This window comes from Rhinoraja longicauda, chromosome 4, assembly GCF_053455715.1.
Source record: "Rhinoraja longicauda isolate Sanriku21f chromosome 4, sRhiLon1.1, whole genome shotgun sequence".
Lineage (NCBI taxonomy): Eukaryota > Metazoa > Chordata > Chondrichthyes > Rajiformes > Arhynchobatidae > Rhinoraja > Rhinoraja longicauda.
In genome coordinates, this window is record NC_135956.1 from 50,382,040 (window position 1) to 50,403,460 (window position 21,421).

The 21,421-nt window shown below is 40.8% G+C and overlaps 1 protein-coding gene across 1 annotated transcript in view; it reads left to right on the top strand.

Moving 5' to 3' along the window:
- The window catches only part of ctdp1 (CTD (carboxy-terminal domain, RNA polymerase II, polypeptide A) phosphatase, subunit 1), a 232,126-nt gene extending 211,614 nt beyond the window's left edge, over positions 1 to 20,512 (top strand). Inside the window, exon 13 of the mRNA XM_078398633.1 lies at positions 20,164 to 20,512. Within this exon, the coding sequence (XP_078254759.1) occupies positions 20,164 to 20,299 (136 nt within the window). The 3' untranslated portion in view covers positions 20,300 to 20,512. The remainder of the gene's footprint in view (positions 1 to 20,163) is intronic.
- Positions 20,513 to 21,421: the final 909 nt, after the last annotated feature.

Here is a 21,421-nt window from a genome sequence, read left to right on the forward strand (position 1 = left end):
GCTAATGCTGGAAAACCACAGTGGGCCATCGGTTACTGAAAGATTGTTCAAAATCTCTCTTTTAGAATGAAACTGTTTTGAACTTTGTTCTCACTTACATTATTGAGTCTACTTTGAGTGTTGGCACTTTGGGAAAAGGAAGGCTTGTAATTCTATAGTGCCCTTCATAACATCAGGACTTTAGGAAGTTATCGTTTGTCAATGTTAAGAACCTTTTGAATTGTAATCATCTTTATAGTATAGAAAACACAGCAGCCGACATACACAGCAAGCTTTCACGAAGACCAGTCAGATCAAGGCCAGATGGTCTTTGACTGAAAACAATTTCTGGCAAGGAATGCAACAAATTCTGCTGCTCCTCTTGCCCTGTTATGTCCAGCAGAGAGGACGGACTGGGTCTTGGTTGCCCTGACATGTTGCACACCTCCCCCCCCCCCCCCCCCCCGGTTCTTTGGCGTATCTGGAATACTGGCCAAGGTAGATGTGGTCACTCTGCACAAATGGAAATTAAAGAAACACCCCAAGTATAATTGTGTTGCGCCCATCAGATTGTCACAAATTCTTGACCTAAACAATCTTTTAGCAGTGGCACTGTAACCATCCTCAGGGACGTAACTAAAGCATAACCTTGCCAAACAGCATGAGTCTCCTGTTCAAATGACACAAGCAGGAGAAGAGCAGATTTAGCCATTCTAGTGGATTTTAAGCCACAACCCAATATCTCTGGCACCATGATGAATCATCAGAAGGATTCTGCAAACATGTTGAATGCTTAAGACAAAACTGCATTAATCGGACAGCTCGAGAGCAAAACTAAATATTGTTGATGAAGATGCCCTGACCCCCCTCAGCGTCTTGACATTAATGAATATTATATCGATCTCTCACCAGTATTCTTTCAATTAATAAATGAACAAACTGAAGCAGAGTACATAAACTTGCAATTTCCCTCAAAATGGAAAGGTTCCCCGTTTAGGCTGCTGATCCTCTGTGCTAGTTTAAAAAAAGCTGTAGTAGGTAAAGAGAATGTGTTAATTTAATAATGGATCAAGAGGAGTTACAATCTTTCCAAGATTTAATTTAAAATAATATTTTGTTGCGATTGTTCCAGTTTGAGAAATAATCTGTGAGATTGATAAACGGCATTTGCCTTCAAGTAACCATGGACATCCTTGTTTTGTGATGCCGCGTAGTAAAGATGATCTAAAACAAAACTAGACCAATTAAACTAATGAAGCCACAGAAATAAATTAATTTTGTTGCAACTTTTGATGCTATTAAATATTAATTTTAATCTTCCAAAAGCTGTTGGCCTTTATTAATTTTATATTAATTACAAGAAACATATCTAATTCTTGTTGTACTCTGATATTTGTGTCTTTGTTCAAGACAGATCTGCTTGTTAACTTCATAATTCCCATCGTGGAAGTAGCCCTATTTGCAGTTTTTATATTGTTAATTATTGTGCCTTACATATTAGAGCTGACACCCTAGCCTTTATTTCCAACCAAAAAAAAGGCAGTGTTTTCTAAGAAAGCAAATAGGGTGCAATGCTAAGATCTGTAGCAAGATGAAGGTTGACAGGTAGAAGATTCAGAGCAACAATGATTATTCAAAGCAGTGTTCCTGAGATAAACTTTCCAACCTCTGAAAAGTTTTAACCAATGTACTTGCTATTGATGCTGATTTGGGCTCAAAAATTCTTTGAATGGAAAGGAACTTCATATCTCTCGAATCCAGTCAAAGACATCATGGTGAAGTAATACCAAATCAAATCTACCAAGTTGTTTAAGAACAAATATGTAGCAAATCCTGCTTTAATGCACAGTTAGTGAGAGTTTGAGTATTTGGTCAAGGTTCAAGTTGTTCCACAATTGCTCATGGCCTACCAGTGACTCGGTTTCAATATCTCATCTTTCAATTGCTTGATGGACCTGATCCTTTCAAACCTTTTGCCTTGGACTTTCACCTCATCTAGCTGCCTTTCCTCAGCAGCACTGGGGGGGGGGGGGGGGGGGCATCTTCACTAGAAGCATTATGATGACTCAAGAAGGCCATTGATTCACCACCATGATCTCTAGGGCAGGTTGGCACAGGCAGTAAATGTGGGGCTTGCCAGTGACAGCCACTTCAGTTGAGATATTGTAGCTGGTTTCTATTGAACAATGAACAAGCCCTGCAGATAGGCACAAAATGCTGGATCAGCGGGTCAGTCAGCATCTCTGGAGAAAAGGAGTAGGTAACATTTCGGATCGAGATCCTTCTTAATACTATTGGGGAGAGGGAAACTAGAAATATGAAAAGGTATGGAATAAATCAGATCATCGGAGCCGGCTCTTTTCATACATCTAGTTTCCCTCTCCTCTGGCTCTCGGTCTGAAAAAGGGTCTTGACCTGAAACGTCCCACTGCATTACTCCAGCGTTTTGGTTTCTATCCTGTGCAAACCAGCATCTGCAGTTCTTTCCTACACATAAACCCTGCAGCCTGGGTTTAACCCATCCTAGCCTGTAACCAAATGGCCATGTTCCATGACGTAATCCATCTTTGGCATGCCGATGAAGGGATGTCAGTGAATGGAGCTTGCGTCAAATGCAACGACAGCTAATTGCCCTGCTCCTCAGCATTGCACCCCACATTTTCCTCTTGCCCTCGTGGAAGTTTGATAAAACAGGCACAACGCATCCTTGAATTTGGCTCCCATTTGGCCGAACGCAGAATTTAAATTTAACTGCTGCATTATTGATGAACTGGTTTTGTTTTAATGTGTGCTATTCTTCAGAGATAATTACAGCCATGTGTTTTCTAGCTTTTGCAGTTTGTATTATTCTTGTTGCCGTGGGCGTTAGTCCCAACATTATTCTGATGTGGGCATATCAAACAGAGCCCATCGGAATTAGTTCTGTTGTGGGTGTAATTAATATTCCGTTTTCTCTGCCTTCCCGCAACATTTCCATGCAAGCTGATGAAAAATTCTGCTAAGAGAGTTCTTCAGTAATTAAAGTTTGCGTAGTGTAAGTAATTGTGTTTGGGGAAACAGTGAAGTAATGTGTAACTGTTTTACTTTTTATCCAACACTTGTGCTAAGTGTTGAATTTAGTTCTTTGGTTTATCTTAGTAAATATTTTTCTGTCATTTTTTTGTGATATAATATCAAAAATCTTGCTGATAAAAGGTCAAACCTTGAAAATACAGCTCTTTAAAGATGCTACAAAATATTCTTTGTAGCTCAGTCAACGTTTGTGGTGTGATCTTGATTTTCTGTTCCTTGGGAGATTGTAGCGCAAAGTCTTGGATGTGTGCAATTTAATTTTAGAGATAAGAACAAAATATTCAAAAGGGGAGGCAGCATTTGTCGAGGGTGAAAATAGATTTAACAATACTGGTTGATGATATGTCCTCAGATCAGATCATTTTGATACAAACCAGAAAGGCTGCTTTTGAATTATTGAATTTAGTGTTAAGTGCTGTGGCTGTAATGCATCTGGTTGGAAGATGAATTGCTGTTATATTGGGCTTGATTGCAACAGTTAAGAGATCAGAATGGGTGTAGAATTGATGTGACTGGCAACTGGAAGCTCAGGGTCAGACTATTCTGCAAAACAAGTCATCCAATTTGCAAATGTGGATTTTGTTAGTGAACTAGGGAGTTGCTGAAGGGACTGCCCTTTTGTAAAGCTTAGTGGGAATAGGGGAGTGTATCTGGTAGTAGTGTCTTGGTGAAGGTGGCAGAAATCTGTTCAATGTGGAGACCAGTGAGGTGGAAGGTGAGGACATGGGAAATCCTCTCCTTGCTGAGTGTGAAGAGAGAGTGTGAGCACGTGGGGGAAATGGAACAGACGTAACAGATCCCTTTCAGCTTTGATAGCAGGGAAGCTGCGGTTAAGGAAGACATCTTGGAAACAGCAATGTAGAAGGCGGTATCCGTTTTACTAAGAGGACTGAGCCATAGACAATGGGAGAATTGAATGAAGTCCTTGTCAGAAGCAGATTTTGAGGAGGTATAGTCAAGGTAGATGTGACCTTTGGATGTTGATTGCTAACCTAACCCCCGGGACCGGGATAAATTAGTCAAGAAAGTGAGTGGAAGAGTTAGAATGTAACCACGTGAAAGGGAGAACATGTACTGATTTCTTATGGAGTTAGCTTCTTTGACTGATGAAAATGAGTGAGGGAGACAAATTATGAAGATGTGGACATAGCAACGCTGGAAGGGTTTAATTAGCAAAGAGATGAGGGTACACCAATATCCAAAGTTATTTTGCTAAAGTGACCGTCTTTGATACATCTGGAATGGAGGAAATGTAAGCAAATTGTCCTAATGGCTGACTGATTTACAAAAGCAGTGGCATCCGAGAGAGCTGGGGTGAAGTTACGTGCAGACAGCTCAGTTGCCAAGAAGAATTCACAGCAACCATTGACAAAGAAGAGCTGCAACAAAAACAGATTTGCAAAGAAGGTGAAATAAAATGGTATTATAAATGTTTACTGACGTGGATCTTAGCATTCAAATCTTACCCTCAAGTATGTCTTCCTTACCTGTTCAGTGGACCAGATTGATTGCATGCAATAGAAGATATTCTTGACATTTACAAAAGCATGCACATGAGTGGAACAAATTGAAAATTTCCAGAAGAGGTTAAGTGGATGTGGCTTATGAGGGGTCAAAGTACCATGGCCCAATGCACAGAATGTGGTGGGCATTACATAGACTCTAGGGGCCATAGTATTGAGTGCAGTGAAACCAGTCAATAAGATGATGGACCAAAATCTCTCCAGAGGTGAGGACTGGGACAAGGAAGAAAATTAGGCAGCAGACCCCATGGAGGCCGTGCAGTAAGAGACGGAGGTGTTAGTGCTGTGGCGTTGATGAATGGCTGCACAATGGTTATCATCAGCATTGATGCAAATTGTTTTCAGACAATGACATTGTAAAATATGTATGTGGACAGAACACAGGGGTGAGCAAAAATGGAGGAGAGAAGACCTGATACCATGGCACTGGGCTTAAAACTGTGCAGCCGTAGTCTATGTTGGGACCCTGCTTGTTATGTGGAGCACCAAGATTCCGTGTCAGCACTCGCAAGAGTAGACTACAGATGGATATTAGAAAAGAAAACAAGCCAGTCATTGAATCACGGAGACGTGACAGAGTACTTTAATAGGCAGTTAACGTACTATGCACCACTTCTGATAGTTCATTATACAATGGGTCCTGATTCCCCCAGCTCTGTGACGGCCCTGGACAATCGAATGCCCATGCTGTCTCATTTGGAGGTCAGCATCTCACACTAAATTCCATTTCCATTCCAGCCAACTTGGCTAATTTGGCACATTCTCTCTTTTTTGTTTGCGAAATTTACTGCGCAGTGTAAGTAGGACAGATTTGGCATGAGATAAGCAGGACCATTAAAGGGATACTTTAAAAATAACACTTGTTACACATTTCTTCAGCATTGCAAAGTTAATTTAAATTTCTCCTTTGAGCATTACATTTTCATCGTTATAAAGATATTACAAATTTCATGCTGAATGCCACCAGAGTAAAATGAAATTTGATGTTATGCAATTTCATAATGATTCTGTTAAATATTAATATTGATTTGTACAGCGGTTAAAAATGTGTGTAATAGGCTGTGTTAGTTTAAAAGAATTGAGCAACATTCATTTGCTGTACATCAAGTAAATCAAATTATTTATCAACTTCACTAAACAAATCTAATATTCCAGTGGATCCTAATCTCTTGAGCCGCATTAATGTAAAAAAATAAGTAAAATTGATTCTAGCAATAAAGAGGAAATGTGTTTTTAAATTTCCTAATTCATCGGTATTATGTAACTCATTATGTTGCCAGACTGATTAGTGACTTATTCATGCATGGCCCATTTGTTAGCCCTGATGCACCAAGCTAACCTACTGCTTCAGAATATTCAGTACTTTCATGGCTGGTTTTTCCCAACTGAATCTAAGATTTGCCCAGTGATGGAAGTGAAGTATATTTCTCGCTAGTGATTGTAGGCAGAATCCCCATGCACAGCTGTGATGCAGAGACAGTCCATAGCTTGGAAATTGGATCCATCAGATATAGTTGTCACACACAGATCACACATAAGAGCAACTGTGACCGGGGTAAATCATGCTCATGATTATTTTCTCAGAAAATTGCCTTGGTACTTGTGTGTACATGTCACGTTACCATTGGTGCCATTTCCTTGGAGTCAGTTGTGTATCTAATAATGTCCAACTATTTATTCTTTGCCGCATGTTCCAACCTTCATTGAGCGCCCACATAAAGTCCAAGTACACATTGCACAGGGTCTGGCAGGGTGACATCCTACTAAGTAAGGATCAGCATTGCTACATCGAAGTCTTTACAAAGCACTTGACTCCGTCAGTATGCAATTGTTAGGATAATGGAGTTGCATCAGAGTCAGCAATATCCTTCATCGTTTCCACTCTTTCCATACAAATCATTTAAGAGGTGGAATAAATAGGTTTCAGAACTACAATTATTTTTTTATTGTTAATCTAAATCTATGAAGAAAAATCTTCATGTACTCCATACCTAAGGAAGATGTTTTTTCTTCAAATGTCCCGTAATTAATATGGTCATTGTCCATTGAACCAGTTTATATTGCTCACCACTTCAAAATCTTATATTTTACTTTAATGTGAAGCAGCTCCTCTTGAATTGTCTATTCACTCATACATTTTAAGTGTTCCTTTCTCTTTGAACCTTCTGTCATTGTGAGCAATTTGTCTCGATTGCTTTATTAATTTCATTCAGAATTGATTTAAAAAAAGACATTTCAATTAGCTTAATGGCACTTTTCTGATTATAAACAAACCTTTCCTCATGACCTCATTCTTGGTGTCCTTTACCTTACCATCTAAAGGATTAAAATATCCTTACGTTTCAGACAGGATCAGCATCCTATGGAGCCTGATCTGCTGACCATTTCAGGCAAGGTCTGTTTAGATTCCCAACAATCAAAGTATGTTACTCTTGCATATATCAGGATGTTAGGATAAGAGTCCAACTTATTTACCATCAGTATTCTAGTTGACCATTATTTTTTAATAATTCTCATTCAGAGGAACAAGTATATTTCTACAGCTGTCAGTTTTCTTGCACCAACGTGCACTACCCTAATCCTATTTCAACAATAGAACACTAAAGTCCACCTCTTGCATTCCATGGATTTTGTTTAATTGTCTTGTTGACTAAAGTCTTGCTTCTTTTGCACACTTATTTCTTTTAGGATTTTTAGGTATAATGTATGTATAATTTGTTTTTGTGTGTTTGCCTGAGTCTATGTGTCTACAATGCTGCTGGGGTGGCACAACGGTAGAGTTGCTGCCTTACAGTGCCAGTTCAATCTGTCTGTACAGAGTTTGTACGTTCTCTCCATAACCACGTGTGTTTTCCCCAGGTGCTCCGATTTCCTCCCACACTCCAAAGACATACAGGTTTGTAGGTTAATTGGCTTCGGTAAAAATCGTGAATTCTTCCTATTGTGCAGTGTGTGCTAGAGTAACAGGGATCGCTTGTTGGTGCGGACTCGGTGGGCCTGTTTCCAAAGTTGTATCTCTAAACTAAACTAAACTGAAGCAAGATTGTCATTGTGCCTGTACCTCACTGTATGCGTGCATATGACAGTAAACTCAATTTGACTTGATTGAATACTTCCACTAATTCTGCCTGGTTCAGTGCTCATCACTTCACATGTTTCTATATTCAGTCTCGGATAAGCCAATTCTTCAAAAGATCAAAATCCAAACACTATTTAGTTCATAAATATCATCATCATAAATAACATCATAAACACTGCATCTTTGCTGTTACTTTCTTAATACATTAAGTAACATGCATTTTGGATGATATACTATAATCTTTATACGGATTATTATGCTTAGATATTTGGCATCAGCAATGAAAGCCAATGAGCATTTTCCAATCCTGTGTAAGATACCTGGCTCAGAGTTGGTGAACTTATTCTCAGACAAGGCCTGCAAATGAAAGTTGATTTCTCACATGGAATGTATTTTCAGACAAGGCCGGCAATTGAATGATGACGGCACGTGTGTTATCTCGAACTTGCCCGAAATCCGACCTGGAGCTAAAAACTGAAAATGTTGGAAACACTCAGCAGGTCAGGCAGCATCTGTGGAAAGAGAAGAGGTTCAATGTTTCAGGTCCATGACCCTTTGTTAAAACTGGAAAAGAGAGATAAACTATTTGGTTTTCATTAGGAGGGAAGCTGGGGGAGGAAATATACCAATAATATTGGGAGAAAGTCACTGCCAACCATGAGGCTGAGAATCAAAATAAAGGTAATGAACAGAGAGCCTGACTATCATAATGGTGTCCTCAAGCTAGATGCAACAAATATCTTTGTTGATATCTTGGTTGAAATATTCCTGTTGCATAGCAACTTGGCAAAATGAATATTGCAAGTCAGAGTAAGAGGAGTGACAGTGTTCTAAAATGTGCCATCTGTCTCACTTCTGTTTAATACTCCTGACCCCATAAACAAACATGCACTATCTAATTATCTCCATTTCAACAACTTGACCTCACAAACAATCAGTTATTTTCAGGTCTGAATCCATTCACTGCCTTCAGCGTACAGTTCATAGTTAACATCTCTTTACATTTTCCCTTATATTTTCTATGAATGTGCCTCCCATTCAGTGGTAGTTTTACCGTAATCTTTGTAAAGACAAAATTAGAATTGTTCTGTGTCGACCATTATATTGATATCCTTCAGAAAATTGCCTCCATCAATAGGAAGGCAGAGTTGACATGCATTCATGAGCTATGATAAAAATAATGCTTAAACTGCACGTCTATGGAAAAATGTGGTGGCAAATGCTGGTTTCAGACATCAGAAGCAACACTAGTTTATTCTGTTGTATTTCATTTTCCAAAGGATTAAGGCAGTGCATATTGTCTGTAATAATGAAAAACATTATGAAGCTGCAGCTTGTCAATATGAGATACTTCTGGCAGTTTTATGTGCTTTTTGGATACTAAGCCTGTGGCATCTGCGAGTTATGTCAGAATTTACTGGATTGGGAACCTTCAGGCAGCACAGTACTGCACTGTAGAGAGCTTGCATTTGACCATTTATTTTGGTGTAAGCTGTTCTACCTCACTCAGGCTACGTGACACCATCTTCAGACATCAGTCTACCGACTAATGCTGTGTGTCCATTTGCCTCCACTGTTGCTGCCTGGCCTGCTGGATTCCTATGGTTTCCAGCATCTGTAGTCCCTTATGTCCATAGGGGGACTGTAAGGTGGTAATCAAACCAGTCAAAAAGGGGAGACATGCTCAGCAGTCAAGCGGCATCCGTCAAGGAATCTTCATCAAAAAGTAGCTGTTTAAATCATGGTTTACTGCCTCAGCTCCAGAGACCCAGGTGCAGTCTTAATATCAGGGTCTGTGGTGTGCACTTCCTTATATTTTTCTCTGGGTGCTCCAGTTTCCTCCCACATCGCAAATAAATGCATGTCGGTAGATTAATGGGTGTTGTAAATTGTCGAGGTCGTGAGTGACTGGTAGAATCCTAAGAAGAATCATTACAAATATCAACAGAATAGAGAGTGATTACTATCAGTGAGTGCTTGATGGTTGGCATGGATCCATTGAGCTGAAGGGCCAGTTCCGGTGCTGTATACGTCCTTGCCTGGAGCATCTATTTCACTCCCCACCAAGGCCGCTTAACCTGTTGAGTTGTTCTAGCATTTTCTGTTTTTGTTTTAGATGTGAAGCACCTGTAGTTTGGGGCCGCAGTTACTTAAACAGTTGCCGCAGATAACTGGGAGTTAGTTCCCAGCCATCATTTTGTACACATTCATTTTGAAACAAACACCAAATGGTCAAACGCAAGTGCTCTACTGTGCAGTGCTGTGCTGCCTTAAGGTCCCCAAACACCAAACAACAATGGTGTTTGTTAAGGATAAATATTACCAGTATGAAATGGATTATTCCTTGACTCACTTTCAGATTTACACCATTGCAGCATTTGCAAAAGCTAGAAAATAAACTGCAGCATTTTTAGAAAATTCTATTATTAGCATATATTAAAGAAATAAAGAAATAATAATACCTTTGGGAATCAAATGAAAGTTATTCTTGTTTTCCAAGGTAAGAAGGGTTCAGTAATAGACTTTGCCATAAGGATTCTAGTTGCTATTTTGTAGAAGTGAACTTTACTAACTTCACTGTTACCTAAAATGGTTCTCTTATTTAATCAGTAAAATGTGATACAATTAATCAGGGCGTCTGTGCACAATTTGCAAGGCATTACATATTGAAGAACTAGGGTTGTACAGTGGCATAACAGTCGAGTTGCTACCTTACAGCGCAAGAGTTCCGAGTTCGATCCTGACTACGGATGCTATCTGTACGGAGTTTGTACATTCTCCCTGTGACTGCATTGGTTTTCTCAGGGTATTCCAGTTTCCTCCCACACTCCAAAGACGTAAAGATTTGTAGGTTAATTTGCTTATAGATTGTCCCTAGTCTGTAGGATAGTGTTCAGGTGTTAGTGTACAGGGTGATCACTGGTCAGCAAGGACTCAGTGAGTCGAATGGCCTGTTTCCGCGCTGTATCTCTAAAGCCTAAACTGGATTGTTGGAGGATTTTTTCGAGCACAATAAAACTCAACTTGTATTTATTACACCGCCCCACAATTTCAGATTGAATCACTCGTAGGAACCTCACCTCTGAATCAGAACATTGTGGGTTTAAGTCACATTCCAGTGATTTGAGTACGTAATCTAGGCCGATGCTTCAGCGCAGATCTGAGGGAGAGCTGTACCTCCAGAGAGCCAACACTCAGATCGGAATCAGAACTCTGTCCCCTCTGATGCCCCAGGTGTGCGTAAAATGCAATGTACAGTGAAACTCTGATAATCTGCCATCCATCCTTTCAGTATCTGGTTCACCAAGTGATGTCTACCATGCACCCCATCCAGAACGCCAGTTCCCACACACACTTTAAACTCACCTGGTTCTGTTGACTGTGTTCCCAGGTTTGCTGAAATGGTACTCGGTAACATTTTTTTTAAATAAGCCAAAAGTATGTTGGAGTATCAGTAAATATCTCTAAACTAAACTAAAATTACATCCAACAGTCTGGAAAATTGGCCAGAGAGAGTCCCGAGGGTTCTGGCTTAACATAACTTTGCTGTACTATTTCATTGAAGATTTGTGATTGTATTAGTGTCTTGTGATCCTTGTTAGTGCTGATTGTGTACGCAAGTTGCTGTGCCCACTCTCATATTTCTCACAAACCAATGAAAACTCCATTTTAAAATTCCAACTTTTGGATCATACTGAGTTTATAAATGGGGCTGTACAAATGTGTCTGTTGGAGATATGCATTTCAGTTACGGAAGTAGATTTCTTCTGACTTCTGTCAAAGTTTGTCCAGGTACACAGTGCATGCTTTCATAGTTACTGCGTCCTCAAACATCACAGAGTTTCTACCATAGATTAGCAGATTTAATAAAACACAAGATAGACACAAAAAGCTGGAGTAAGTCAACGGGACAGGCAGCATCTCTGGAAAGAAGGAATGAATGGGTGACGTTTCGGGTCGAGACTCTTCTTCAGTTAATAAAACACAAACAGAAAACTTCTGAAATCAAAACAGGAAGAAAATGTATCCCCAGCATTTTTAGTATTTATAGCTATTATTCTATTTTAGAAAAAAATAATACTGCCTCTCTTTTCAAAGCATTTATTATTTATTTTAATTCTGAAGTCTTTTGTATAAGATGACCATTTACATTTCACCCTCTTCTCAAACCTACCTCTTATGAATTATTTGCAGATAGCTTTGCTTTCCTAAGAAACCTCATGTTATAGAAAAATTGGGTTTTAAAGTAGTTGTGTCAATGGGGGAATAGGGGCTGGGGGAAATGGGGCTGGGGCCAGAAAGTTTCAGACTCACAATATTTTATGCAGGATTTTCAAAAATAAAGATCTGTTCATTAGCATTACCTGTTTTGCTATTGTTAGCCAAATATACCGAAGGGTATATGTTACATTTTTAATAGAGTATCATTGCACAAGTGTCAATAGACGTGATTTCTTGTCAGTTTCAACGCTTACTCGTTGTTAAAGTAGTGGCTGTGTTCTAAAGAGACAAAGATGTCAGATTACTGCTGGGATGTTACATGGAAACAGTTTTTTTCTCCCTCATTTTCTGCTTGTCAATTTCCTACGTAACTTTTAAGTGGTTCTCTAGTTCTCAATTGAATTTGCATTATAATCAATTCAGCCCGCCTAGTGCTGATAGTGTTCCCTAATTCATTGATCGCTTATATCCAATTCATGTTATGGCAACACGTATATTATATCAGAACTACACGTACATGATCTTACATCTACTTATAAAGGAATTTAATGATAAAAAGCCATCAATCAGAGTTTGTGGATGGTACAATGATTGACTCCATTAAGAATATGAGAATGTGAAACAGAAGGAGGCCGTTCAGCCCATCATGCCTGCGGCACTATCAAGCAGGTGCCTGATCCTTTATCTCATGGCCATTTTCCTGCACTAACCCCATATCCCAAAGATTTCCTGATTTTCCAAAAGTTTATCAAACTCTGCCTTGAACACAGTGATTGAGTTTAGCATGAACCTCGTGGGGAGAGAATTCCAACGTTCAAGCATTGAAATGCCGCAGATGTTGAAAATCTGAAATAAAATCGGGAAATATCAGAAATACTCAGCAGGTCGTGTAGTGTCTGTGGTGAGAGAAACAACTAATGCTTTGAGTCGATGACCTTTTTCTCAGGACCTAGAAATGAAAGTCATAAGTTGCAAAGAGCAGGGAGAGATGAAGGGATCTCTGGCACGTATTGCCTGCAAACTTTCATTCTTCAATCTTGATTATTAATAGTAATTTTAAATAGTAATTGTATCCGCAAGACAGCATCTCTGAACAGAGCCACCTATAAAAACAATATTTTTTTGCCTTCAGGCAATCAACCAATAATTAATAAAGCACAATAGATGCTATAGAAAGGGTGGTGAAGAACACTTTTGACACATTGGCCTTCATCGGTCAGGGAATTGAGTGTAAAAGTTGGGACATTATGTTACAGTTGTGCAAGACGTTAGTAAGGCTGCACCTGGAGAAATTGCTTTAGTTTTGGTAACTCTGATACGAAAGATGCCATTAAGCTGGAAAAAGGGCAGTGAAGACTTACTTTTTAGTTTAGTTTAGTTTAGACATACAGCGTGGAAACAGGCCCTTCAGGCCACTGAGTCTGCGCCGACCAGCGTTCCCCGCACACTAACACTACCCTACACACACTAGGGACAATTTTACATTTTCTACCGAGCCAATCTGCCTACTACACATCTGTACATCTTTGGAGTGTGGGAGGAAATCGAATATCTCGGAGGAAACCCACGCAGTCACGGGGAGAATGTACAAACTCCATACAGACAGCACCCGGAGTCGGGATCGAACCCGGGTTTCTGAAGCTGTAAGACAACAACTCTACCGCTGTGCCACCGTGCCTCCTCTGGGCTACTTTTAGTTTAGTTTAGAGATCTGGCGCGGAAACAGGCCCTTCGGCCCACCAGGTCCGTGCCGACCAGCGATCCCCGCATATTAACACTATATCCTACACACACTTTGTGGAAGAACGGCATTTAAAAGACACTTGGACAGAAACATGGATAACAGAGGTTTAGAGGGATATGGAGCAAGTGTGGTTAATTGGAAATAGCTAAGATGGGAGATCTTCATTGGAAAGGACAAGTTGGGCCAAGGGCCCTGTTTCTTCTATCGAAGATGCAATGTCTGTCTGTCTGTTTGCTTCCTCTGTCCTCATTCCTTCCAGGTGATCCAGTGATTCAGTTGTTCCCTCTTTCATGTTAGTGTACAGCAACCACTATGCCGATCTTACCCCTTAAGTGTGGAGGCCCTTTTTCCTTTCACTCCTGAGTGGTTAACCACATTTCTGAAACTGCATACAGTGTTTGATTGTGGACCCTCTCCCCTCCCCTCCTCCACTCAAGTAGGGTAAGTATCATCCTTTCATCGAACCTGTCAAACTCTGTTTAGGACCCAAAATGTTGGCCATAACTTTCCACCCACAGAGGAGGCTCGACATGCTAAGATCCTCCAGCATGTTATCTGGTGAAACCCCATAAAAGTTTTGAATGTTCCAATAAAATCACATCTTTAAAACTCTACTGAAGAAGGATCCCAACCTGTCGCATGTCCATTCCTTCCCCAGATGCTGCCAGACCTGTTGAGTTCCTCCAGCACCTTATGTTTTGATCAAGATTCCAACATCTGCACTTTTGTGTGTCTTTCGAGTAAAGGCCTAGTCTGCTTAGTCTTTCACAAATATTTCATAGATTCAATGATTGTTAAATGTGTGAGGGATCCCAATTCTGACATAAAAACGATGGATGAGAGGACTTTCTAAATGGTGAAAAGCAAGCAGCAGTGATTCAAAGGGACTTTGGACAGAGGTAGGGAAATAATCACCAGTCCTTGAGAAGTGTTGGCCTTTATATCAAGAGGACCAGATACAAAGATAAAGTTGGCAGCAAGATTAAACCACAGCTGGAGAACGGGGAGCATTTCTGGACAGAGCTTGGGAACCCAACTCAAGCCTGAGAGAACGCAGTGATTCACTTCGTGTTGAAGTCCAGTCTCGAACATACATGTGCTTAGGCTCTTGAAGTATTCGGATAAGTTTTACTTATATGCCCAAGGCATAAAATGACCTCACATTCCGGACCCCACACTTCAGGAAAAATGCAGACGCCAACAATTAACTTACAAGGAATGATACACAGACAAGGGCTTTTTTTTATTGGAGTTTAGAAGCCCAAATGGTGATTTGCTTGAAGTCTTCAAGGGATCATTTGAGGGAAACTATTTATTTTGGGACTGTGGAATTAGTGGCATTGTCGAGCTTTTTAGGAATGAATGGGGAAACACTTCTACATTGAGTGAGTAGGTGATGCTTGGATCTGTTCCACATACAGCAGCTGATGTCATTTCTGACATTTATGGACTTTTGATAACCAAGGATGTGAGAGGAGATAAGGAAAGGTGGCTATTTGGACTCGGGTCACCAATCAGCCATGATCTCACTGGATAGCAGAAAAGCCCATTCCCATTCTCCTAGTTATTAACCAGAGACCACTTGCAAAATGTCAAAATAACAAAAATAGTATTTCCAAAATTGCAGGCATTTGACAGGTGATGTATTCCTGAGTTATGTGTTGTGGTTGAGGGTTTCTGATCTTTATTCTGTAAAACTTTTTTAAACATTAAGTTTGCCCTGTATTTATTGTGGTAGGCAGTAAAATCACTTCCGTGTGCCATAGAACTGCCAACATCACAGATTTCTTTAATTTTATTTTGAAGGATAGACTAGACTTGTACTTACTAGATATCCGCAAGAATTCCTTTGGGCAGAACCAAACCGCTGAGGGCAGTGTTTGTTTTTTGACTGAGATTAATGAGTAGATTTTCAGTAGCATTGTGATGCCAGCAAGGTGCGCAGTGTTTGTTAACTCAAAGTAATGTTCCTCTTTACAGGAAAAGTGGACAATATTTTATCCCCTTGGATTAGGGCAGAAGAGTTGAGATACCAATCTATTCAGAAGTTGATTCTGATGTGGCTAATTATTGTCGTGCCAACATGCAATTGACAGTAGGAGCCGCTTTCTGTTTCCACTTTGCTACTGTTTTTCAATGACAAAAGCTAACAAAGAAAGGATATTAAAGTTTTTTAAAAAAACAAAGATGTTGCCAGGAATTGAGGGCCTGAGCTTTAGGATGTGGCTGGGAAGGCGAAGAAGTTATTCCTTGAAGAGGAGGCTGAGGGGTAATCTCACAGAAGTGTATAAAATCATGAGGGGAATAGATAGGACGAATATGCAGTCTTTTTTTCACGGATGGGGGAATCATGAACTAGAGGGTATACAGTAGGTTTACAGTGAGAGGGGAAAAAAGTTAATAGAAACCTGAGGGGCAGCATTTTCACACAGAACGTGGTGGTTATATATAATGGGTTGCCAGAGGAAGTAGTGAAGTAAGTACAATAACATTTAAAAGACATTTGGATAGGTACATGGTTCGGAAATGTTGAGAGTGATATAGGCTAAACCTGGGCAAAAAGGACTAGCTTAGATGGGGCATCTTAGTCGGCATGAACAAATTGACTAGAAAAGCAGAAAATGCTGGAATCACTCAGCAGGTCAAACAGGGTCTAAGGAAACAGGAATAGTTCAAATGTGACCAGGAGCCCTGGGCCTGAAAAGATTAACTCTGTTTTTTGTTCCATTGATGCTGCTTAACATGCTAAGTTTTTCTGCTATTTGTCTTTAAAACCAATTGAGCCAGAAACTGACTTTTCCAGATCTTTTCATACAAAAAACATAGAAACATAGAAAATAGGTGCAGGAGGAGGCCATTCGGCCCTTTGAGCCAGCACCGCCATTCATTGTGATCATGGCTGATCATCCACAATCAATAACCCGTGCTTGCCTTCTCCCCATATCCCTTGATTCCACTAGACCCTAGAGCTCTATCTAACTCTCTCTCTTAAATCCATCCAGTGATTTGGCTTCCACTGCCTTCTGTGGCAGAGAATTCCACAAATTCACAACTCTCTGGGTGAAAAAGTTCCTTCTCACCTCAGTTTTAAATGGCCTCCTCTTTATTCTAAGACTGTGGCCCCTGGTTCTGGATTCCCTCAACATTGGGAAAATTTTTCCTGCATCTAGCTTGTCCAGTCCTTTTACAATTTTATATGTTTCTATAAGATCCCCTCTCATCCTTCTAAACTCCAGTGAATACAAGCCTAGTCTTTTCAATCTTTCCTCATATGACAGTCCCGCCATCCCAGGGATCAATCTCGTGAACCTACGCTGCACTGTCTCAATTACAAGGATGTCCTTCCTCAAATTAGGAGACCAAAACTGTACACAATACTCCAGATGTGGTCTTACCAGGGCCCTATACAACTGCAGAAGAACCTCTTTACTCCTATACTGAAATCCTCTTGTTATGAAGGCCAACATGCCGTTAGCTTTCTTGTTAGCAACTGCCTGCTTTACCTGCACGCCAACTTTCAGTGACTGGTGTACAAGGACACTCAGGTCTCGCTGCACCTCCCCCTTACCTAACCTAACACCATTGAGATAATAATCTGCCTCCTTGTTTTTGCCGCCAAAGAGGATAACCTCACATTTATCTATATTATACTGCATCTGCCACGCCTCTGCCCACTCACTCAACCTGTCCTGGTCACCCTGCAACCTCCTAACATCCTCTTCACAGTTCACACTGCCAGCCAGCTTTGTGTTATCCGCAAACTTGCTAGTGTTGCTTCTAATTCCCTCTTCCAAATCATTAATATATATGGTAAACAGTTGAGCCCCCAACACCGAGCCTTGCGGCACTCCACTCGCCACTGCCTGCCATTCTGAAAAGGACCCGTTTACTCCTACTCTTTGCTTCTCTCTTCCAGTACCTTTGGTGTAACAATCTCACTGTAGGAGAGATTGTCAACAAGACCCCAGCATTCACTCCATCACTTGACCACCTTTCCTCATGGAAATCCCAGCTTCCACAGCGCCACAATGGTGCAGCAGTAGAGCTACTGCCTCACAGCGCCAGAGACCCAGGTTCGATCCTGGCTACGGGTGGTGCCTATATGGAGTTTGTAGGTTCTCCCCGTGACCTGCATGGGTTTTCTCTGGGTTCTCCGGTTTCCTCCCACACCAAAGATGTACAGGTTTGTAGGTTTATTGGCTTGAGGATAATTGTAAATTGTCCCTAATGTTTGTAGGATATTGTTAGTGTGCGGGGATCGCTGGTCGGCGCGGACTGGGGGGGCGTAGGGTCTGTTTCCATGCTATATCTCTAAACTAAACTAAACCTCGTCGGCTGTGCTGGTGAATCTTAACAGGGCAACATGAACTTCCACAGCTCTCAGGCAGGGCCTGTTCATTCTTTGTGACGTTAAACTTGGTCAAGGCATAACCAGGTTGTTCAAGTGGATAGGAAAGATTGATCCCCAGGAGAAAGTTTTTATTTGTTTAAGTGGACTTTCATATTTTCCATTAGCTTTTCATTGCTGAGTGACGCATTCGCAGTGTCTCTTCCCACAGATGTTGCCTGACATGCTGAATTTAGCCAGCATTTTCTTCTTTATTTCAGATTTCCAGCATCTGCAATTTTTTTAATTTTAAATTGTGAGTGTGTTTTTGTGCTCAATGTAAACATTTTCTATAAACAGATCGTGCCTGCTTGTGAATGTCCAAGACACGTGCAAGCAGTTACGCTGACAGCCAGTGAGACTGGTGGAATAGGGAAGGAGGTCTCCCCGCCTGTCAAAGGCATTCTGTGAGTGCAGCAGGGTTTCTGCAGACAGCCCCTGCATCTAGCCGGCACACACTGAAATGCCAGCAGCGCTCAGCACCCGGAGACAATCGGGAAAATCTGACCCATTGTAAATCCAGCATTGGATAAAACACAAGAGAAAGACAGCAGGAGTAGGCCACTCGGCCCCTGAAGCCTATCCCACCATTGAATATGAAACACAAGGAATGCAGATGCTGGAATCTTGCATAGAACAGAAGATGCTGGAGTAACTCCGCGGGCTGGGCAGCATCTCGGGAAGACATGAATAGGCAAGGTTTTGGGTCAGAACCCTTCTTCAGACTGAATAACATCGTCTATCCATGACCTCTGCCTGACCTGCTGAGTTACTCCAGCACTTCGTGTTCTACCGCCATTCATTATGATGTTTGCCTGCCTCATTGTGCCAGTTCCCCATAATGATGAGTTCCCGTCTTTTAAATATTGATCTACCTCAGCCTTAAATATATCCAATATATTTAAATGCATATTTATACAAGAAACATATCTTTAAAAATGATTATTTATTTCAGTTTCCCTGCCACCAGTGTTGCAGGTGAAATATGCTGTTGGAATTGCTAACTATGTGATCTTGTGAAGAGATTTTGTATAACTATTATTGAACACACAAGTTACATAATCTTGGACGTTTCGGTGTCTCCCAATTGCGTGCTTCTGAGGATTCAACTCGTTAACTTGCACTGCTGCTTTGGTTTTCACAAAACTGTTGTACATTTATTAAGCAATAATTACAAATGCATAACATCATCTTAAACACAGAATAATTCAATGTAGATTATACTGATGCTCTTTGAGGATTTTATAATGTACTTTCTGCATAGTGTTCTCTTCACCGCACTCTCTCTGCGTCCCATCTTGTTCTGTTACCCCTCTCACTCTCTTTCCCCCTCGCCCCCTTTTGCCCTGTCCTCCCCCCTTTCTTCCCCCTCTTGCTCACTCTCCCCCTCCACTTGCTCTTTCCCCACTCCCTCTTTCCCTACTCTTGCTCTCTTTCCTCATAGACTCCCCCTCCCCGCTCTGTCCTCCTCTTTACATCCTTTCCTCTTCCTTTTTGCTCCTCTGTAAATGCATAAGAGATGAAGAGAGAGTGGGGAGGAAGGAGAACACAATGCAGAAAGTAAATAATAAAATCCTCAGAGTATCAGTATAATCTACATTTAATTATTATGTGTGTAAGATGGTTATGTAATTATTGTTCAACAATTACAGGCTTTTCCGTGTTTCTATTTCCTCTTCCTCCCTCTCTTCCCCTTACTCTTACTTCTCCCCTCCTTCTTCCCTCTTCATCATTCTTCCCCCCTTTCCTTTTCCTCCCCTTTCTCTCACATCTCTCTCTCTCTCCCCCTTTCACTCCTCCCTTTCTCCCTCCTCCCCTTTCACTCACTTCAATTTCTCGCTCTTCCCCTTTCTCTCTTCTCAATTCCTCTTTTCCCTTTCTTTTTCTTTCCTCTTTCTCTCTCTTCTCCATTTCTCTCTCGTCCATATTTCTCACATCCTCACATTCTTCCTCTCCCTCTCTCATATTTCAAGAATCCATTGAAAGAATCTAGATTTATTTTTTTCCGTATCTACAGAAGTGCCCAGACCCAAAATGTCACCTATCCGTATCCTCTGGAGAAGCTGCATGGCCCACCACCTTGTGTTCTATCTGTGAAAGAATCAGGTGTGATTTTATTTTGGCGCTCTCAGTAATACGATATTTTCTGTTGTTGAAGGGGCCGCAAACGTAAGTTGGAGGAAGAGGGAGCTGCCAGCGATTCCAGCAAGCTCTCCAGCAACGAAGACGATAGCAGTTCAGAAGCGGACGAGATGGCAGCAGCGCTTGAAGCGGAGCTGAACGATTTCATTTGAAGTTGCCGCTCTGGGCAGCCAGATTACTTAAAGCGCCAAGTCTTGGACTCTGAAGACCCTGGAATGTTGTAAAAAAATTTGTTGCCACCCTTAAAAATCCTATGCCAGAACCAGTAACCAGATTTCAAAATTGAAACTTCATGCTTTTTACAAGGGAACAAGATTCATAGGTTTTTCTCGTCATTTTTAAATGTAAAAACGTTGGGTTGGGCTCAGATAGGAGGGGGGGCTGGTAAAGGGGTTTGGTGGGGGGTGGGGAGGGAATGTTTCTGGAATGTAGTACTATTACAGCGGGCTGGTGAAATAAGCCAAAGAATGTAGGGATCATCAAAGCCTCTGTACGATAGTACAAACTGTGTGATCTATTGACAGCAAGGAAATTCTTCATTGACCCTCTTGTGAAGGGTTTATCGACTTGCAACTATGAACGCGAGCTAACAATTTTCTGGGAGGGTGGGTAAAGGTTACCTACGATTGGATTCAGTAACTAGTTTGTTGCATTTCATGGTTTTGCAAGAAAAGTTAAGTTGCAGACGAGTTGGGTTCTTCAGAAGAACATTGTGTAGATTTTTATTCTAAACCTCTGTGTAACGAGTGGTTCTGGTGCAGAATGCTACGCGGTCATCAATTACCGTAAGCTTTATTTTCCCCTCCATTCATTATCAGTTTCGTGCAGAGAAGTGCAGCTAGGATTTCCTAGTTAAGGATTTTATTTTAATTTTTTCTTTGTTTGCAGAACCAATGTAAAGTTTTTGTATATTCAATTTCATATTTGACACACTGAAACAAATTCTTTCATTAAATAAAGATTTAAAAAAATTATTTTGTACATGTTGTGCAGGTGACTTTTCTTTCTTCCTGGGATGATTTAGTAAATCTTCTGAGTTATTATACAATCGACCAGAAAGTACATTGATGATTGGATTATCCCACAGCTAATCATGTTTGATCATCACTCTACTACTGCAAGTGACTGAGATTGATTTTATGTCCAGAAATTATTCTCACTCCCGCACTTTTCTGTGGAAATTATCCTGCTTTTATGCGGGGAACTTGCTGTAGATTTTCTCCACTCTTTAGACTCAGTTTTCTGAGTAATTTGACTTTGTTTGCTACACAAAG